The 21,186-nt window shown below is 32.0% G+C and overlaps 1 protein-coding gene across 1 annotated transcript in view; it reads right to left on the bottom strand.

The window, feature by feature from the left end:
* Positions 1–18,068, bottom strand: part of LOC134233238 (uncharacterized) — a 39,314-nt gene extending 21,246 nt beyond the window's left edge. The window contains exons 1-8 of the mRNA XM_062715217.1: positions 17,167–18,068; positions 13,932–14,044; positions 13,566–13,715; positions 12,177–12,301; positions 11,832–11,979; positions 11,519–11,635; positions 11,065–11,250; positions 10,733–10,845 (exon numbers count right to left, since the gene is read on the bottom strand). Coding sequence (XP_062571201.1) covers positions 10,733–10,845; positions 11,065–11,250; positions 11,519–11,635; positions 11,832–11,979; positions 12,177–12,301; positions 13,566–13,715; positions 13,932–13,989 — 897 coding nt within the window. The 5' untranslated portion in view covers positions 13,990–14,044; positions 17,167–18,068. The remainder of the gene's footprint in view (positions 1–10,732; positions 10,846–11,064; positions 11,251–11,518; positions 11,636–11,831; positions 11,980–12,176; positions 12,302–13,565; positions 13,716–13,931; positions 14,045–17,166) is intronic.
* Positions 18,069–21,186: the final 3,118 nt, after the last annotated feature.

The raw sequence follows: 21,186 nt of genomic DNA, 5'->3' as shown, positions 1-21,186 counted from the left end.
GAGTTTGACCTACTTTTTAAAAAAAATTAACCTTGGCTATAACTTCTGAACAGTAAGGGCTAGGGCTTCTATAGTCTCCATGAGTATTATATGTTGCAAGAGCTTTCATTTGATACCAATTACATTGACCTTGACCTGGAAGATTTTTTAACTTGTTGAAAAAAAACTTTAACATTGGCTAATTTTCAAATTTCACAATAGGTTTCCAATGAGAATACATTACTTTTGTTACAAAATAATTAAATATGCATTTAAGAAAAGTTTAAATTTTACTATGTTGCAATACGGGGGCATCTGTGTTTCACAAACACATCTTGTTTAAATGAGAATTTTGTTTTGTACTGGTCCCATCATCGTGATAAATTTTACCTGGTCCCTACAGCTGTTTCTATGGATGTACGTAAACAGAGACAAATGGAATACCGAATCCGATGTTAAATAATGTAACACAAAATAAACATCTACGAGCAAACAAGAAACACAAAATAAAATATAAAGCAAGAAAATTTAGTCAAGGTAAGTAAAATTAAGATTATATTATCTTTAATTGTTCGAATATTTCTTTCAATGCTTTATTTAGTCCCAATACGGAATGAGCACCAGAAGGTTGTTATTTACCTGACTCACAACTAAATGTGTCAAGCTTTATTTACTATTATGCCACATACACCTGTAGTTTTGATGCTTATTATGGATGTTGTTGAAAAGTATATTCCTCTAAGATCTGTCGATTATTTAATATTACTACACATTCACTCTGAAAAAAGAGTAGAAACTGTCTTCTTTATTGTGTAATGCACACATGTTTTCGTCTATTTGGTGAACAAAATCTCATGAGATAATAAAAACCAAACACAGATCTTTAAAAAAAGAAAACAGAAATTGGATCATTTCCCATGGAGGGGTGAGTGTCCTCTGCCGACCGGTCAAACCCGCCGTGTGCTCATTGTCATGATCCGGTAATAATGGGAAAAAAAATCTTTTGTCAGTTCTGTGTAAAAATACTTGACTAACAATAACTTTGAAAAACGCTAGTTAGAATTTGACTCAATGATGATTGAATTTGCTGACAATATCATTGTATTGACCAGAGACCTTAAGAAATGATTACTTTAAAGGAGACCACCGATATTCTTATTTGTCAATAATTCATCTCGTCTAAGAAATTGTTCAAACATATGGCATGTTCTTGCGTATCTAATCAACTGAGATATTAGAACTCCGTATGCAGATGTTGAATGTATATTTAAGAAATGAATTTAATTTTTGAAGATTCATGAGGTTATGGACTACGACACTTCACGCCGACATATTTCATGAAGCGCTATAGCGCTTCATGATAAGTATGCGGCGTGAAGCGTTGTAGTTCATATACCTCATGAATCTTCAAAAAATTATATTCATTTCTTATATTTTTATTACTCTTCTGATGACTTGCCATAAATTTACGCCGTTCAACTATCATTTTAAAACAAAACAGTGTGCACTATATTTTTTGACTTTTTGACGTCAAGAGCGGTATTATGACGTAAAAATGGAGATATTTATGCTTTTTCGTGATTACATACCTAATGTAGTTCATGAAAAAATATACTGCATTTTATTTTGTAAAGAATCATAGGAGAAATGTAAATATAACTGCATAAGTCAGAGAAGTTCAAGATAAAAAATAAAGTCATTACGTTTATCATAGAACTAGGATGGTAGATTACCATTAACATCCTTTTAAAGTAAAATATACAAACATCAAATAGTAGTGTCAGACTCTGTGGTATCTTTTGTCTCAAATTCACCATAATATATCTTATCGATATAAGAACTGAATTTTCCATATTAATTAATTAACAATACGCCATCGTATCTCTAAATGTTGAGCTGAAGGCCGTAGCAAGTGTTTTCATATTTTGTACGCACAATATCGTGCACAAATTCTGCTTCATATGAACACAAAAACAGGTTTGCATCTAACGGGGTGAAATTGGTACCCATGGTAATTCCAAGAGATTGTTGGAAGACACGGTCTTCAAAAACAACATAGATATTGTCAATCAAACCTCAAGCTACCTTTTATGTGGATCTCAGAGTAGTTGTGGGAACAATCAGAATGTATCCACCAAAATCTTTTTGCAAATTACCATTGACAAGGAAACTCATATAAAGTTTTATTGAAAAATCAGCTGCCTATGATGTAAAAAAAAAAGCCTGACCGTTGATTTATTGCAAGAAATGGTTGTATACCCTAACAAAAAAATGCTACAGTAAACTACAGTTAACTATAGTTTAGTATATTTACATATTGTTAACTATAGTTCCAAAGTAAAAACTAGTAGCTACTAGTAACTTTGATTTACTTTGTTTGACTGTGCTGAGAGAGCTCTCAGAAAATTTGTACATCAAGTTAGAGAACAGTATGGAATTGAACATAGAGCTTCAATTTTCATCAGCTGTTTATGTTGTCCAGAGTGTTCGAAATTCAGGTATAATATGGGGTACGTCAACATTTCCTTTTGAGAGCAATGGAGGGAATTTATTGACAGTGTTCAACGGAACTCAACATGTATCCACGCATATATGTAAATCTTTAATTTTGTTTCAAGAAAGGAGGATACTTTCCTTGTTTCATTTGTTTAATGCAGCTGACTCAGTTATTTTATTTCATTTGTTTTTTGGTAATGCTAGAAATTTCTCTGGAAAAATAAATGTATGTAGAACGATTCTAAAATAGTAAATTTGAATGAAAGCAATGTACAAAAATTAATACTTCAAGCACGGCAACATTTTGTTTTAACGTAAAAGGCAACAAATCGTTAATGGATGGATTATAATCCAAGTCTTTTAGTTTAGCAATTGCAACAAATATAGAAGCAATTCTAACACGTATTTCTATAAAACACCGAAAACATGCTAGAACTTGCTCTGTGAATTTTAAACAGTACTGGAGATATTTAGGTAATTGCGAAGACCCTGAATTACAGACAAAATATATATTAGCGAGGTTTAAGCGGGTGTTATGGGTAAACAACATGCTCGAAAATGCGCGAGAATGCCGAAGAGCTCGCTCCTAAAACAACTTACCCGTAGAATAATTAAACCTCTTCGAATTGGAATGTTACATTCATTAGCAAATCTCGCTTTTAAATATTTATATCGGATTCATATATTTATTTGCGGATCCGAATTTCTCTCTTTTACATATACTTTTAAATACAAACTAAACATTTATTCTATGACACAAGCATTTTAAAAAGTGGGAAGAACTTGCAGCAGATAGATAACTAAAAAAGTCGAATTGAAAACGTCATTCAATGACAAGTTTTAAATTGCGCCTGGAATTGACTGGAATCTTGATAACTCTCTTTATGATACACTTGAATTGTAACGTTTACAAAAGTCAATTATCAAATAAAAATTCCAATGATATTCTAGACAATGATACAATAAAGAAAATAGGGGTATACACCCTACCAACAACATGTTGCATAAACCCGGGCACACCATTGATTTTTCGTCAGTATCTTTCAATACGAACTGTTTTATTTACAGACGTCAATTTGTACAAACGTTTATATAGATAACAAGTATTTAACAGACTGAGTGATATAAAGTGATGTGAACCAAAGCATTATTCTAATATATTTAATCATAAACACATTGTAGCGCCAATTTTGCTCTGGTCCTCGGAATTGTGTTGAGGTGTCCCTTGGATTCATGGGTATCAATATACTCCTTATACAACCTTTCCTTCCGTAGGCATATGCTTTCTAGCGAAAATGATTCATAAGTTGAGAAAATGAACAAAAAATGTACCTCGATCCCCTTTTTTCGTTTTTAGAGCCTACACCCCGTGCACAACATAGTATGCAACCCTACATGTTGGGATATACATAGTGAGTTATGCCTTCGTTATTTCTGTGTACTGTCATGCTAAGCATATTTTTTGATTTTTATTACAGTATGTAGGTATAAAGATACGTTGTCAGAACAAATGATTATTTGGGGGTTTCAAATGACATATTTTATTAAAGATAAGATAATGATGTCTACTGTAAACCAACTTTTATTTGCGTGTGAGACATTTTCGCGAAGTTTGTGAGAGCCTTGTCGTCGCGAATATTTCTCGCCGCGAACATTTTCTTCAAGTCTGTGTCTATTAACAACAGATCCAAAGAGGTTTGATCGCGAAAAATAATATTCGCGAAGTAGTTTATACCTGGTTAATCGCGAAATAAAATAGTCGCGAATAATAGTTGGTTTACAGTATATCATCTTTGCAAATGTGAAAAGACCGCAACAATTGATAAGAAAGCAAAATCAATATATCTTTTATTCGTGTACATGTACGTATTATAATGCTACATAGATTAAAATAAAAATTTAGATTACTTTCACTTTTTCAAACCAAAGTCTGAAAAGAAATATTTCCAATTGATCCATATTTCACAAATTTGAAAATTACTACAAATAACAAACATAGGTGCGCTAAAATTCATTTTATCATAGAAAAAATACTACTGTATTCATTTACAAAGAGGATTTCTTATCTGTGTCTTCTTATCTGCCATTATGTTATTATGATGTTTGATTGGAGTAATTAACCTACATGTAACAATGCTCTCTATATTTTTTTTAAAAGTTTCATTTTGTGATATAAGTACAATCCCCGGATATTTGCTTTTTTGCGGTGAGTACACAATAATTTTATGCCTCATTTGTATTTCTGTGTTCTTCAAGTCCATCGTAGATGTTTTTTTCTTTTTCCTTGATTTCCATTGTAACGTAATTGTTACAATCAACATTGGAACCTGTAACACTAACTTGACACTTCCATTTAGTTTTCCGTTGACTAAAATCAAGATAAACATAACCTTTATTCGATTTTTGAAAAAAAAAACAAAGAGAATTAAAGATTTTTTATTCGTACAAAACTGGATAAGATACAACATAGAAATGTATAGATACTAACCATAAATACGTAAAAATCAGAGCAGAGATAATTCCCAAAACAACAGGGATGATGATCGATACAACGTGAAATGTTTCCACTTCGCCTGAAATTTTATTTATATATAAACGTATTTAAAAAAAGATCAACATACGAGTATTCTACAATTTTTTTTAAATGACAGTAAATCTTTTTTTTTTTTAATATTTTAAGTGAAATCGTGTATATTGTATCCTTGTTGAATTTACCTTCGTTTTTCTCTGGGCTTCTTTTTTCATATTTGTGGAAAGTCTTCCAGTTATGTAAGAAAAGAGACAAATATATTTAGTAACTTCAGTTTACTTGTAATGTGATAAATTATTATGGACATCTGTTAAATAGATTATCGAAACAAGAATATATACAATTTATCATTACGTTTAATGCTGACTGACGTTATTCATTCTAATTGTTCGGTCATTATTAATTCCCTGAATTTTCAACAGATTCTCCCTTATTTCCCATGGATAATGAGAAATAGCATATGGAAGGTATGACCTGTAGGCAGGAGATGCTCTCTTTTCATTGCACCTGATCCCACATCTGATTTTTTTGGACGCCTGTGTTTGCTTTGCTCAAAATCAAGTATTGTCTAATTGACTTTTGAGCTTGAATAATACTTCTTATATTTCATTATAAATATAATATATATGTACGATTTCAAATTTTCTAGTCAAAATACTGTGGAGTTGCCAATTTATAACAACTCCGAAGTTTGATAGTGTCGCCAAAGCCCATTTTCTTGAGGTCGCGTTGAGTGTAATAAGATCTATAAATGATTAAACGTCATGGTTTGACAGTCCAGGGTAACAATAAACGTATCGACGTCAAAATGACTCTTGCCGTCGTTATCCTAAATTCAAAAACTACAAATTATCATTATTATAAATTTGACTTATTTCATTGTTCAAGTCACTGTTTTTAAGGGTTAGGTATGTTTTTGCCTAGCGTAATTTACGTGAAATCAGAAAGCACCTATAAGTGGTTAGCGTATACACCAATCGCTTTTTAGCTCAACTGAGCCAAAGGCTCAAGTAAGCTTTTTTGATCAAATTTGTCCGTTGTCGGTCGTCGTCGTCGTTGTAACATTTCACATTTTCATCTTCTTCTCAAGAACCACTGGGTCAATTTCAACCAAACTTGCTAAAAAGTATCCTTGGGTAAAGGGGATTCATGAAGGGCCACGCCCTTTTTCAAGGGGAGATAATTATGAATTAGAGAAAAATTAATGGTGTTTTTAAAAAATCTTCTTCTCAAGAACCACGGGGCCAGGAAGATGAAACTCAGGTGGAATCATCCTCATGAAGTGTAGATTCAAGTTTGTTTAAATCATAACCCCGGAGGTAGGGTGGGGCCAAAATGGCCGATCAAAGTTTTACATAGAAGTATATAGGAAAAATCTTGAAAAATCTTTTTCTCAAGAACAACGGGCCAGAAAAGATGAAACTAATGTGGAACCATCCTCAGGCAGTGTAGATTCAAGTTTGTTCAAATCATGACCCCCGGGGCTAGGGTGGGGCCAAAATGGCCGATCAAAGTTTTACATTGGAATATATAGGAAAAATCTTGAAAAATCTTCTTCTCAAGAACCACGGGCCAGAAAAGATGAAACTAATGTGGAATCATCCTCAGGTAGTGTAGATTCAAGTTTGTTCAAATCATGACCCCCCAGGGCTAGGGTGGGGCCAAAATGGCCGATCAAATTATTACATAGGAATACATAGGAAAAATCTCGAAAAATCTTCTGCTCAAGGACCAAAATGTCCGACCAAAGTTTTACATAGGAATATATAGGGAAACCTTTCAAAATCTTCATTTCAAGTACTTCAAAGCCATAATTAGTAATATTATATGGAATCATTCTCAGGTAGTGTAGATTCTAGTTCATTCAAATCATGATCCCCTGGGGGGTTAAAATTCAAGCCCCCCCCCCTCGACCTCAGTAAACTTTCAGTTCTGATCCAATATGTGCTTTTTCTTAGCCGATGTGCTCAGGTGAGCGCTCTGGCCCCTGGGCCTCTTGTTTGTTATGCAACCAAAGGTCTAAACAATATTTTTAACAACGGAAACTTCGTCAAAGCGTGACCTAATACAGTTATTGTTCGGCTCAAAACGCACTCTGGTGAGAGAATGGCACAATCAAATTTATGAACGTATTTACAAAAGCATTGACAAAAACCTCTATGAAGGTTGTTCGAAAAGTCCGTGGACGATGTCAATCTTCGTTGTATTACTCGCCAGAAATTCCAAATAAGCACAATAAAACATGTAGAAATAATTTTATGTTGAAGTGTGAAGTTTCATTCCATTCGATTTAACAAAAATCAATCGACTTCATTTTAAAATCAAAATGTTTTATACCCGCGGAGCACACTTAAAGGCAATGTAACGTCAAAACATAACGTCAAGAATTACAAAAAATACTATCCCTATACATTACACACAGTGTAATCCAATGCACTTTCATTAAATATTTTTTTCTAATACTTGAAATTTATCTATTTAAGAATTGTTCTCCTTGTATAATTTCCTTTGTTAAGGTTTTAGTTTCTATTAGTACTTAACTCTGCTTTCACAGGATAAGCAACCCTGAAGCGCATATTTCTTTCCTTGACGTGCCAACTTTAAAAAAAATGGTTTGATTTTTACAGTTAAACCGGTTGTTCACAGATTGTCCCCATCCGATACAGATTCTCTCTCTCATAAACTGCCTGTACTATTTATCCACACATGCACAACTCACTTGTGACAATTATTTTTTATTCCTCCAACATTTTTTTAGTAAACACAAAATTGCATCTTTATCTGCTGCTCCGTGACGTTCTAAAATGTCATCGTTTTTGTCCTTTTAAATAAGGACTACCTATCTTCTCAAGTTGCTTTCTTTCCAACAAAGCAAAATATAGAGCCTTAATTTGGTATACGAATTGCTGTTACAGTAACAATTCTTAATTTGAAAGCATAGGTTGTTTTTCGTTTTGCTTCGTTTTACAGAAAATATGACTACAGACATTTTTTAATGTGTTGTCTGTAATTTACTAAATTTGACCTGCTCCGCGATCCGATAAATTTTGAATTTCGTAAATTTTTGAAAAAAAAAATAATACGAATCACTTGAATTCATCGAGAAAATATTTCTACCAAATTTGGATAATATATGACGTCAAAATAAAAAAAAAATTATGACAGTTGTCAACGAACTTTTCGAACAACCCACGAAATAGTACACTAAGTTCAAAGAATAAGGAATTTGGTCCCGATTTTTGACTTTTTTGTAAATCCTGGATTGCAATTTATAATTAATTTTTTGTGGAAGTTGGACGATTTACATCATTTATATAGCACCCTTTCGAACGATATTTTATCTAGTTTTGACACGTATATGGACACTGGATGGAAGGGTTGTTTGCTGACTTAGGGATATTACAGAGAGCCAAAAATCTCTCAAGTCCATTGTCTTCAACGAGTTATTTCCCCTAAGTATCGAGGCATACCGTTCATTTCGCATTGTGTTTCATTAAACAGAATATTATTTACAGATTTTAAATATGCTACTGATACAAATGCATATCCTTTGTTTAGTGCGAGTATTCATTAACTATTGAGAGAATTTATTTAATTTATTTTGTCGTGTTTTTCTGTACACGTTAGGTATATTTTACATCAAGATGCCTTATTTAATTGTTCTTTCGCAAAGACATACACTAAAAAGATCTTAACCATTTTTTTGAAAATAGATAAAGGATATTTTCCTTAACCAGAAAAGTGTTGCTGCTTTCTTTCAATCGAGAGCGAAAGTACACAAAATATTTGGTAAAAGTATTTCGACATGGGCCTTTTTACTTGAAATCATAACTGTTAAAAAGCGAATTGTATTCAAAGCAGCAGCGCTTTCCAGAAATACAAAGTACGCAGAAACTATTAATAGCTTATTTTTTTTTATTTCAACAAAGGTATGCCCTTGCAATATTGAAATCTGTCAATGACATACATTTAGTATAAGTACTATGCATTCATTACTTGACTGTCCATCGATGGAACAAAACTTCATATAGTACAGAGTGAGTTATACTATGCTATTTTCATAAGTATTTAGATTTTGTGATAATAAAACAACTTAATAAAAATAAACTTAGTAAACTGTTTAAAAAACAATCTTTTTTGCACGTCTATTTTCCATTGATTTCTCATAGTAAGCCTTAATATTGCTGCGTATGAAAAGTTATATATGAAAACAAGCGTTTATAAAAATATTAAATATGAATTACTGGTGTATACATTTTGTAAAGGAATCAATGGGATTACTTCCATAAGTAATTTGTTTTCTTCTCTTTTTTATATAGCATTCACAGTGCGTGCCCTGAAAATATCGAGTATAATGGAAATACTCGGTTTTGATGGAAAATGCACCTTTATTTAACTTGAAACTTTGGTGACCCTGCACATGATGTAATTTTCTCTCTGATCAATGCATTGTGACGTCATCGAATGTGCCATTTATCCAATTTCCTCTTAACTCCATTAAAAATGGCCCCTAGTATTTTTTTTTAATATTTCATGTGGAGCAAAACCTTTAATGCACAAAATGCAATTACCATAAAAATGTGTCTCTGAAGATTTATCGTGTGTTGTGTTCATATTTTAATGATTATTTCATTCATTCATTATATATCACATATAAAAGAAAAAAATATCAAAACCCTTTTTTAGGAGGAAAAATGTTCATTAATAGTATAAGCCCATTTTGCGTCCTTAGGACAGAGTTGTCTGCTTGGTTTTTTTTTTCTATTGATGTATATGTACACTTTTTTCTATATTGAAATATCATAATTCTCCGGTCAATTTAACACAATGAAAAATTTAACTGATAGATCTGAAACAAGAACATTGATATATCATTATTTTTAAACGCTAATTTTTAAGTAACATAAAAAATATCGTATAAATGTGTGCATTTGAAACGAAATGCTCTCATAAAACAGGTAAAGTATATGTTTTTTATGAAAGTTTAGATAAAACCAAAAATGTATTGTGCAGATTAATGTATTTTGAAAATCCTCCAAAGAGCAAAATTACGTATTTATTATATGGATACTTTATGTTTTTGAGAATGGTATTACACATTTGATAGAGTAGGCAAAGAGGGATAAAAGAAAATTAATGTCAAATCATGCATTGTTAGCATGTGACAAAAACGAGCATGCAAGTAGTTTATGAATTACCTACTGTCCAATGTAAACCTTTGCATGTGATTTTATTTTGTCTAAAGTTATAAAACAAAGCAGAAAAGCTAAAGAATTTTCAAGATTCTAACAAACATTGCTTTTTGTTAATTCATTCAGTGTTCCCACGCTTACGATACTCTATTTATTTATTTTTCTTTCATTAAGTGTAAATGTTTGTGACATGGGTGACATTCTATTCAAATACACACAGTTATATGGGCCTGCAACGATAAAAAAACAAGTTTTTTAAAGGAAAGTTGCAAAATAAGTGAATATTCCTAACGGACGAATTAAAGTTGAATTTCAGTATATACATGTAAACTAGGTTAAAAACATGTATGATAAGAAATAAAATACTTAAATTATTTAAATGAATATATAAGGTAATTTTAGTGATGTCAATGCTTATAGTGTACATGTTCTAATGCAACAATAGTTTAAAAAATCACCGATAAAACATACCTTCTACATGTAAGATGCATATTACTTAGTTTTGTGTAATAATTTGATATTTAGAAATACTTACGTCCGTGCAGTTTACATCAGTAATATTCTTTTCGGAACATGTTACAAATTCACAATGGCTATATTTGCATTTTTGACATTTGGTGACTAATGATTTGTCTAAAATTGATTCTCCTAGAAACGAGAATAAAAAGAGTCGCAATGTACTTTTTGAAATTGTGTGTCTTCCATCTTTGTATTATACTATTTACACCTACCATACATATCAAAGATTTTCTAAATGAATTTGTTTTTAATTGTCTTGTGATTTTTTTTTCCTCTTCGGAATTTCTAAACACCAACTTAAATATATGAGACAACATAAAGAAAAATAAAACAATAAAGAATCCATACCTTGATCTTCCGATACATAATTCTCTCGGACAATTCCAATCCACAAAGGAGCGTCGAAGGTTATGTTGATTATATCACACGCCTCCTCAGCTTTTGATAAATCAATCATTCTGTTTTGATTTGTACTGTTTATGGATTTACATTTTTGGAATGATAGTCTCCATCTTTTTTGATCAACATATATTTCTACAAATCAATTTGTTATAATATAGGAAAAAGGTTAAAATCTGCTTAACTTAAAATTTATCTTGAATCTTTAACGAAACGCAAAGTTTTCCACGTGTTTTCATAGAATGGATAATCAACATTCTAATTCTGAAGATTTTCAAATCAATCAAAAATTTTGCTTTTATTTCATATAATAAATGCTATGTTATGCATGAATCAAATACATGTTTAATTAATGTAGTATCTCAGATTAAAGAAAAAGTAAATAATTTCATTCTAAACATACCAGAAATACTGCAAATGATTCCCAAGGGACTAGAACAGTCAAATGGCTTAAATCTAGAAACATCTTTTTCACACATCAGGGCGATACAGCGTTTTTCGACATCCGTAAATTGATTACCTATATTTATTTTGATTATAACATAAAGCTTTTTCAAAATCTTCTGTTATCCATCCTAATTAGAAAATTAATATAATATTTTTAAGGTTGATCATTTCACATTGATAGAATATCAAATACGTGATGATTTTTTAAAATGTATAATTAATTTTAAAAAATTGATAATCTTAAGATAATCAAAAATGTGGAAAAATACTAGTTTCGGTTGAAAACACAGTAAAAGCTTCGTCTCCGCCACATTCAGTAGACAAAATATCATCCGCATTTAAACAGTCTCTATCGCATTCATCCCAGGAAAGCTGGATTCCTTTGAAATCTTTCTGGAGACATACACACTCTGTAGCCTAAATGTTTCGTAAAGAATCTCAACAATATTACCATAACCATATTCATGTTTGACGTTCGTGTATTTAAAAAGTTATTTTATATTTTATTTTGATTGTATTTAGATGTGAAAACAAATAACTTAATAAGAATGTCAAGTATTATTATGAATTAACTTTTCACACGGTAATTTAAAGGAATGCCAAACGCTGCAAACCTTTATAGCGTAAACACTATAATTTCGTCTCAAACAGTGTTCTTGGCATAGTCCTATTGATGGGTACTCAAGATCTGTCATGTTGATTATAAGTTCACCTCGTAAACTGGAATCTTTGTAGCAACCTTGAAAATCAATTACTTTTATTCATATTATGTATAATAAATAAAGATTAATGAACAGAACATAATACATGGACCCCTACTTAGGGGGGATACCATGCCCATGGAGAGTAAGTATCCGCTGTTGAGAAGCCACATTCTGCCGATGGCCACATGTATAGATCAAGTATATGGAACAAAGTACCATTCCGTATTAAAAACAAGATCTGGTATGAAACATGACAGCCAACAAACTGCAAAAAGGCAAATAATATTTGATTTCAAGTTACTGAAACCAACCATAGAATATACAGTTGTTGATTTTCAACAGGGTTGTTGAAATCTTTGTAACATTAATTTATCTGTCAGAAGTTGTCATGGTTGAAAACTATTGATCGTACTTGATGCATGTTCTTGACTATCAAATAAATTGGGTAATCTAAATACCATCTTCAGTGGAATATTACTACAAAAACATGGAAAGTTGACGATGGAAAGAAAGAACTTATTTCATTTGACATACAAGACTGTAGTTGTTTGAATTTATCATCTATTTTCAGTAAAACATCAACTAAATTCTCACACTTATTAATAGTTTATTAGTTTTAGTTTCTTCGATACACAGTGACAAGAGCATGTTCTACGTATGGACAATTTATAAAAGGAGACAAGTTATTGGCAAACAAGGTTATGAAGTAAATAATGTTTAAAATCATCATTTTATAAGTTTTATGGCCAATGACCTTTTCAGCATATACAATTTATCATAGAGTTGAATGCTGACTGACGCTTTTCATACTAATTGTTAGCATCTTATTTATACACTGAATTTAGGATTGATTTTTTCGTTATTTCCCAATTGTGACACATAGTGGACTCGGCGGCAGTGACCTTTCGTCAGCTGCAGGAGATTCTATTTCCTCCATGCCACCTGTTTTTGTTTTTGAAAACTAGTGGATACTTCCGTAATTTGATGTTTCGGTAAAACATTTATTTATGAAACAGATATTGTTGATTTTGCAGCGTATGTTTCAACATGCTTAGGTTCACTCGTAAATATTTGACTACAGAAGGATAGAGGTAACTATTATTTAGATACAATTTAATAAGTCGTCGATAAATTTAAAATATCGAGTTGAAGTCCACAACAGTTTTTTTTCTTCGAAGTTATAAATATTTTAATAAGTTATCAATCAAGTTAGTGCATAACCAAATTACAACAACTTGCTGAAAGACATCGTTTTAAAAACCTCATCGAACAGGTGTTAATTATACTATCTAATACTACCTAATATTTTTATCCACTGAGAAAATATTTTATGTCTTCCAGTCCAGATAAAATCCATTGAATCCGATGCATTAGTTGTTAAACGTTTGCTAGAATTTCGACACAGTTGTTGTGCATCAAACCAGTTATATGTCGTAATGTTTCCTTTGACTACAAATCAAAAAAGGAAGGCAAATGTTACACTCACATTTCATCCAAAAACATTGATTTAAAACAATTCAGTATTAAATGAAATATCCAATGCCGTCTTCTCCTTCTGCATTTTACATGTCAAGTGAATTAATACATCTTTTACATTTGAATAGGTTTAAAATAAATCATTGTATTTCAGGAAGTTAAACAGTATGAAAGAGAGAAAGTATTTACCAATGAAACAGCATACAATCATATTGATTATTATTCCTATTTCTTTCATTGTATCCATATATTCACTGCAGTCTACATCATCCGGATGTTTACTTCTGTTGTTTAAAGATTTCCTATAAATATATAAAAAGTCATGTTTTCATAATTATATCTTATCTTCTTTCCTGTAAAACTGCTGATATTTAATCATTTCTCACTTTATCTCTGATTTATGTTTAATTAGATTGCCAAAGTGAGTGTTTGTGGTAAAACTGTGCATGGCGCAGGAGTATATGAGTGTCTGCTCCAGCATCGCGGATTAAACATATTATTCTTATAAGGTGGGTCCAGATGCCACTGTGGGACTTGTAGACTTGTTATTAGGATAAGACCGTATTAACTGAGGCCCCGTGCCGCAATACATGGATATGTGTTCTCTACAAGTGTAGAATTTGCTTGATTTAAAAGTGTTTAAACTTTATATTTTAAGAAGTTCTAATTTTGTTAGAGTTTAAAAGTTGGTACATGTTTACAAACATACTTAATATTGAAGCAACCTGCAGACAAGCCTTTCTGACTTGAACAGATTCCCTTCCACATAAGGTTTGTTTGTTATTTAGCGCCTCTCTCGAAATTATTCATATGGTGAAGCCACCACATGCCGGTGGAGAGCATCACATTCTAACCTATGCGTGGCACTTAGTGTCATTGAGCAGCGAGGGATCTTTTTTGTGCTAGCACCTACTGCAGCACAGGACCTCGGTTCATACAGCTTCATATAACGGACCGCGGTGTCCTTGTCCCATTGTAAGATATAAACCCCCTACGTGAGTACGAGCTCTTTACTTCTTGACTCTAGAACAGACACTCTACGAGGGACGATCAGAAAATTCTGCAAGTACGAGGGTTGTCCCGTAAAATCGTGGACAAAGCGGTTTTCTCGAAAAGTAATGGGCGCACTAAGCTGAAAATTTCAGTAAATGTTTATTTATCATATTTAACTGCATGATTTTTTTTTTATAGAATATAGGCAAAAATAAAGATTTTATTATGCTTGAATGTGCACGAAGTATTGTCCTACGGCGCACGGTCAAAAAACCAAGGTTTTATTAAAGAATACACAAGTTTGAATTCAAAATAAAAGTTTTAAATACATAAGATTTGGATTAAAATTATCCTAATTCGATTCCACAATCAATTTTGTAGTCTTTGTAAAAATTTTAAGGCATTTGCTTAATTTTTGGCAGTTTCTTGAGCATTCGAAATTGGAAAGTTGTAAACACAACACACGAAAAATGGCGACGTTTTATGACGTTACGGCGCACCGGAGAACAGTTAAGTTTAATTTCGATGTTGTAATGACACCTTTAGAGACTTGAAATGACCATAGAAGAAAAAAGATTATAAAAATATCACTAAATCCTAAGTATACAAATGAAATAGGAGTTTTCTTAGCGAAGTTTTTTTTGATCGAGACCCTGGGGAGTACAACTTCTAATGTACAGGTGTAATAGCAAAAGACGCTGTCACAGTAGACCGCCGACATGAGATTTTCTATTAGTTGAATGATGGTGAGAATATTGTCCGTAACCTACTAATAAATCTTCAGAAGATCGCATGAGGGTGCCAATTGGTTCTTCGGCTGTTTTTGGAGACTAAAGAATGTGTATCAATGAAATTCCTAAATTTAAGTCGGACTCATCGAACTTCATTTTCAGCAAAGATAAAACGTGACGCTGTTTTAGACACTTTGACGTTATAATCCATGCGCCGTAAGGTGATACAATACATGGCATAAAATCTCATTATTCGTTTATTTATGCATATATTTATCTGAAATTTGCTGTGTATATTACTAAAATATGTACTAAACAATAGTGAAAATTTCAGAACGCAGTGATGTTTATTTTTCACACTAGACAACTTGTCCACGATTTTACGGGACAACCCTCGTATATCTATAAAATAATGAAAACAATATATATCAAAATGTATTCTAGTTTAATCCTTCAAAATAACCCACTTGTAAATAGATTTACCAGATAAATTACGGAAATTAATTACTAGGAACACCAACTACAAGAGCAGAGATAAACTTGGCCTTACGTATATACATTGTATTTTACATATCTCGAATTTAAAATAGCATACTGTATTAATACAATACGTAGGAATAATAATGTTAACTTATGAAGTGAAAAAAAAACTGTTGGATATCAAATAAAATTTCTTTAAAGGGATTTTCTTTTAATTTTCATACATTTTAAATGTATAAATTTTATTACCAACATTTTTCATACTGTAGATTCATTTTAGAAAAAAATAAACAAGACGACAAATCACACCTTCGATTGACTGATCGATTGAATATATACTTCCAATATACTGTAAATGTATTACATTTGGTGTGTACGATATTTGGCGGAAATTCCATTTTCAACAAGTTAGCGAAGATTTGATTTAGCGCTGTCTGACTTTGCTAATTATCTAAGTTAATATACAAGACATTTAGCGGTGTACCTGAATAAGCGGACTCTGCTTTCCTCCAAAATCGCTAAAAAGAATACATCGCTAAGTGTAATACGTTTACAGTATTTCCCCTATGATTCTTAACAAAATAAAATGCAGTTCATTTTTTCATGAACTACATTACATATGTATCACGATTTAGCATGAATATCTCAATTGTTACGTTATAATACCGCTCTTGGCGTCAAAAATATAGTGCACACTGATTTGCTTTAAAAATGACAGTTGAATGCGTAAATTTATGACAAGATATCAGAAAAATAATGTCAATATAAGAAATGAATTTAATTGTTGAAGATTCATGAGGTATATGAACTACAACGCTTCACGCCGGCATTTTTATCATGAAGTGCTAACGCCATGGTGAAGCGTCGTAGTTCATAACCTCATGAAACTTCAAAAATTAAATTCATTTCTTAATTGTTTAACATGGAAAATTTTTCATTAACATGGAAACGCCACCACTTGTCGGTAGAGCTGCAAATTTTGTCATGTACTCAGCACACAGGGTAAGTGAGCAGGGAGGGATCTTTTTCGTAACTGCGACACGTGACCTCAGTTTATAGGTCTCATCCGAAAAACAAGTCTCCACGTCCCACAGTGGGATTGGGACCTGCGACGTAAGGATCAACTCCTTACTTCACGACTCTACAGCAGACACTCTAACCACTGCACCACGTATTCGAAGATCCCAAGGTGATATAAAAGAAAAAAATGTATACCCTACCTTTTTGTTATGCTTTATCAAGTTTATATGTACATTCAAAAGCGCGTATTAAAACCACAGGGAAGTAGATAAAAATTTCCTTCTTTGCAATCTTCCTCCTTTTTTCATTTTGTTTTTCAAATATTGATTCGTGAAGATTTAAATGCCTTATTTCTTACACTGTAAAGTATTAAAGAGGAAAAAAAAATAAAAATCGTACAGAAAATCAAGTAAAAGAGCCGAACTTTAAATGTCATTTTAATACCCTCGCTTGAAAATCGGAAGGTTATATGGTGATCGGGAAGTTTGTTCGTCCGTCCTTCTAGCCGTCCGTGTCCGTCCGTATGTCTGTCTTTACGTCCGTCTGTTATACTTTTTAGAACACTTTTTTAAAATCTTTTCTGCAAATCTTTTGCATAATCTTTAATACACAGTTCAATTGTGCACCTCCTATTTTTGTTAAAATTACCTTTTAGATCTGGGGCCCGTTTCATCAAAGGTCGTAGATTTAAGCCTTAACTTAGGTGTACTCCCGGGACTTACGCCAAAATTTAGTCAGGCGTAATTTGCATTTCACCAAGTGGCGTAAGTCTAATCGTAAACGAAACGCTTAGTCGCAGGACTAAGTCTTTGACAACGTTGCATTGCGCAGGCGCAAAAAATATAAACATTGTCCACTGCGTACAAACATGTATAAAATGCTAGCATGTAAAAGAATTGAATAACACAAATTATAGAATAAGACATACGTGCACTAATTACATGCATGGATTTATAGGGTCATGTGGGAGACATGTACCTTATAAGAAATCGATATTAGGGTTTTACAATTTTTTAATAACAAAAGTCTTATAAATTGAAAGTTAAAAAAGGATCATACATGTATTTCAGAATTTTATTAAAAGCTTAACTGTTTATTTTGGAATTTTAATTATATACTGCACCCCCCCCCCCCTCTTCCCGAAATTGATACAGGTTAATGACTTCGCCTTTGATAATCATTTCATGATTCGATAATTACTGACTCTACGGATAAAATACTAATAAGTTTACGATTTTAGAACATTATTTAATGTTAATATTAAACCTAATCAAAAAATAAATTTTACAATTGTGAAACAGAAAAAAGTCTCAAAATGGCCCATATTAAGGATAATTTTCCTTTAGAGAATAGTGTCCACAGCTGTCACTCACTCTAATTTTTGGTATCTTATGCAAAGTCAATAAAAAATTACATATCTCAAAATCTTTGTGGGCTATGCCTGTGGACATTATTATATGAGAGAAAATTCCTTTGGAAATTGTTGTCTTCTGCAACTTTTTAAGAAAATTGGGGAAGATGCACATGTTTATGATGTCTCAATTAGCATTTAAAAACACAAGGGAGATTATTTGTATGATTTTTTTTTTGTATGCAATTTCAATACTCTATAAGCAGATTTTTTTAGAGATGGATTAATTTTGGCATTATTAGCGAGGGTCCGGAGATGCTAAAATTGAATATCGCCTAAAATGTTGTGTTTTAGTTGTAATAGAATCTTTAGTGAGCATTTCAAAATCGCTAATATTACTTCTCGCTAAAAATTAAATATCCAATATCTAGGACAAATAGCTAAATTCGCGTCTCGCTACAATTTCCACTTATACGGTAGTTCACAGAACAAGCATTTTCATTTTTTACATCAGTTTCATTATTTTTAGAAAATCACAGGGCAAGATTTGTATAAAAAACAAAGCTTGTTCTTTGATGGCATGTGTACCACTCAGTGATTCATTGCTCACAGTTCCTCTAGTGAATTTTAAAGTATCAACCAGCTACGGCCTTTGACTCTTGAATATACCCCAAACCATACATGTAACCTATATTTGGACCAACAGAGAAAACAGATTCATTTTACAATTTTTATACACATCATTTATGGAAATGACAGCAAAAAAAAAAAAAAAAAAAAAAAAACAGTATTCAATCATATGGCATACTGTGAAATCACAGGTTTTTATTTAGGTTAAGTTTTGTTTGTTTTCTCTCGAGGTATGAATAGATCAACAAATATATGTTCACACGAAATACATTATTTACCTTATTATATCACCACTGTACTATTCTTTAACGACGAAATCAAATCCCAATAAAGAACAATCTTTTCTCAAACCAATATATTTTGGCCCTTGGTAAATATGTAATTTTGCATCAAATCTTTTTCAATAATTCTTTTCCAAAATTTCTTTCAACCATTCACATAAGCCAGATGATAGGTCGTCCGCTTCGTGATGGGGGAGCTCAGGGCCAGTTCTCTTTTCCTGCGCTGCGTCAAACCAAAGATATTAACATATTAGGTAGTTTCTGTTCTTTCGCCAAGCACCCCGCACTAAATGTGAAAAAAATCTTTTTCGGATGAAACCTTAAATTCTGAAGTCCCGTGTTACAAAATTTGTTGGTACGATACATGAATCTCTCTTATTAAAGGCCCTGAGTGCTTAGTATACTATGTTGACCTAAATTTGAAGTCCTTCACTGGTAATTGGCAACTTCTCTACATGAATGTTTTACTTGCAAATATCACATAAAACAAATTCACCAATGCCTTTGATGACAAAGTAATAATCAGTGCCTTATTGGAAATGCAACAGGTACAATTGCTTGAGTTATTGGTTACAATTTTATTTTGAAAATGGGTAGAGTCTTTCTTATCCATGTAAAAGCAGTTCTAAAGTTGGAATAATCATAATTTTAATAACTGGATAAAATGAAAAACAAAGTGAACATTTTACAAACAAAAGGGTGCAATTGAAAAGTAAACATGTATATTTTCATTAAATAAAATACAAATTTTATGCCTTAATATTGTGCAGTTGTCTAAGATTTTATGATCTTAAAGATAATGAGTTAAAGAAAGTAATGTATGTTTTTTTTCTTTATGCAGTTTGTGATTCATGGAACTGTCATTTAAACAAAAACACACTTTTAGTCCTTTTCAGCCACAGCTTTGTCCAACCTTTCTTTACGCAGTACAGTTAAGGTGCGCAATGGAAATATCGGCTAAATTTTGTATTTAAAAATGTATTCGTAATCGGGATGGCGATTATTTTTAGTACATTATTTATATCGGATAATATTATTGTAATTATGATTAATAACTGCATATCGAGGACAATTATATTAATAGACTAGTCACGTGATGCGGCAGTCACGCGATTTTAGCACATTGACCTGAAGTATTGATGTTACATATAAACATCACTAGTGCAAGGGCATAACCAAGTTAAATTTCCAAGTTTAGTATATAAATATTTTCAACATGTATCGTAGTTTCTAAAAAGTGCTGCAATCCTGTCTAAATTCTGCAATTTCATTGTTAAAAAAATACTTGTATGACCGAATGCTATATTTTTTGCTGGTCAGCGGCATGAAATACTGATCTAATTAAATTGTTTTTAAGATTTCATCAGGATCGCAGCACTTTTCAGATACCTTAAGTTATTAGTTCTATAGTTGAAATGTAAAAGCTTACTTTGATCCAAAGAGTGTATGCCCTTGCACTAGATCGATTTATTAAGACCCCCAACATTACCCTCCGATGTACTTGTATACAGATAAATCGCAGTGTCAATTAAATACATAATGTACAGAAAATATATTAATAAAATAGCAAAGAAGACATTAAATTCAAGTTATTGGCCTATGGAATATCTGTAAATAATATTTTATTTAATTAGAGAATACATATTTTGTTGAGAAAATATTACTTGATCTGTCTCTCACTGCGTACAAACTACGTCACGTTGTAGGAAATGACGTATTATTGACAAGTGTATTGCGATCAGTGCCTTGTTTATAACTTGTTATGTGGGATTTAACTAACGACAAAACAACACGATGTAGTAAGTTTTTATGCAGTTTGATGATTTCTTATTGGTTAAATTAGCAGATAAACTCATTTTGTGGTATTTTAAAGAAATGTTGTATGACGTATATTGTGTATGATGTCATAGTCAAGTTTTCCCATACAAATTAGGCTCCGCCTCCTTTTTGTAACCTTA

The sequence above is a fragment of the Saccostrea cucullata genome, unplaced genomic scaffold, assembly GCF_032062105.1.
Source record: "Saccostrea cucullata isolate Sc308-1 unplaced genomic scaffold, CSIRO_AGI_Scuc_v1 ctg2375, whole genome shotgun sequence".
Taxonomy (NCBI): domain Eukaryota; kingdom Metazoa; phylum Mollusca; class Bivalvia; order Ostreida; family Ostreidae; genus Saccostrea; species Saccostrea cuccullata.
This window is presented reverse-complemented; position numbering and strand designations above follow the sequence as displayed.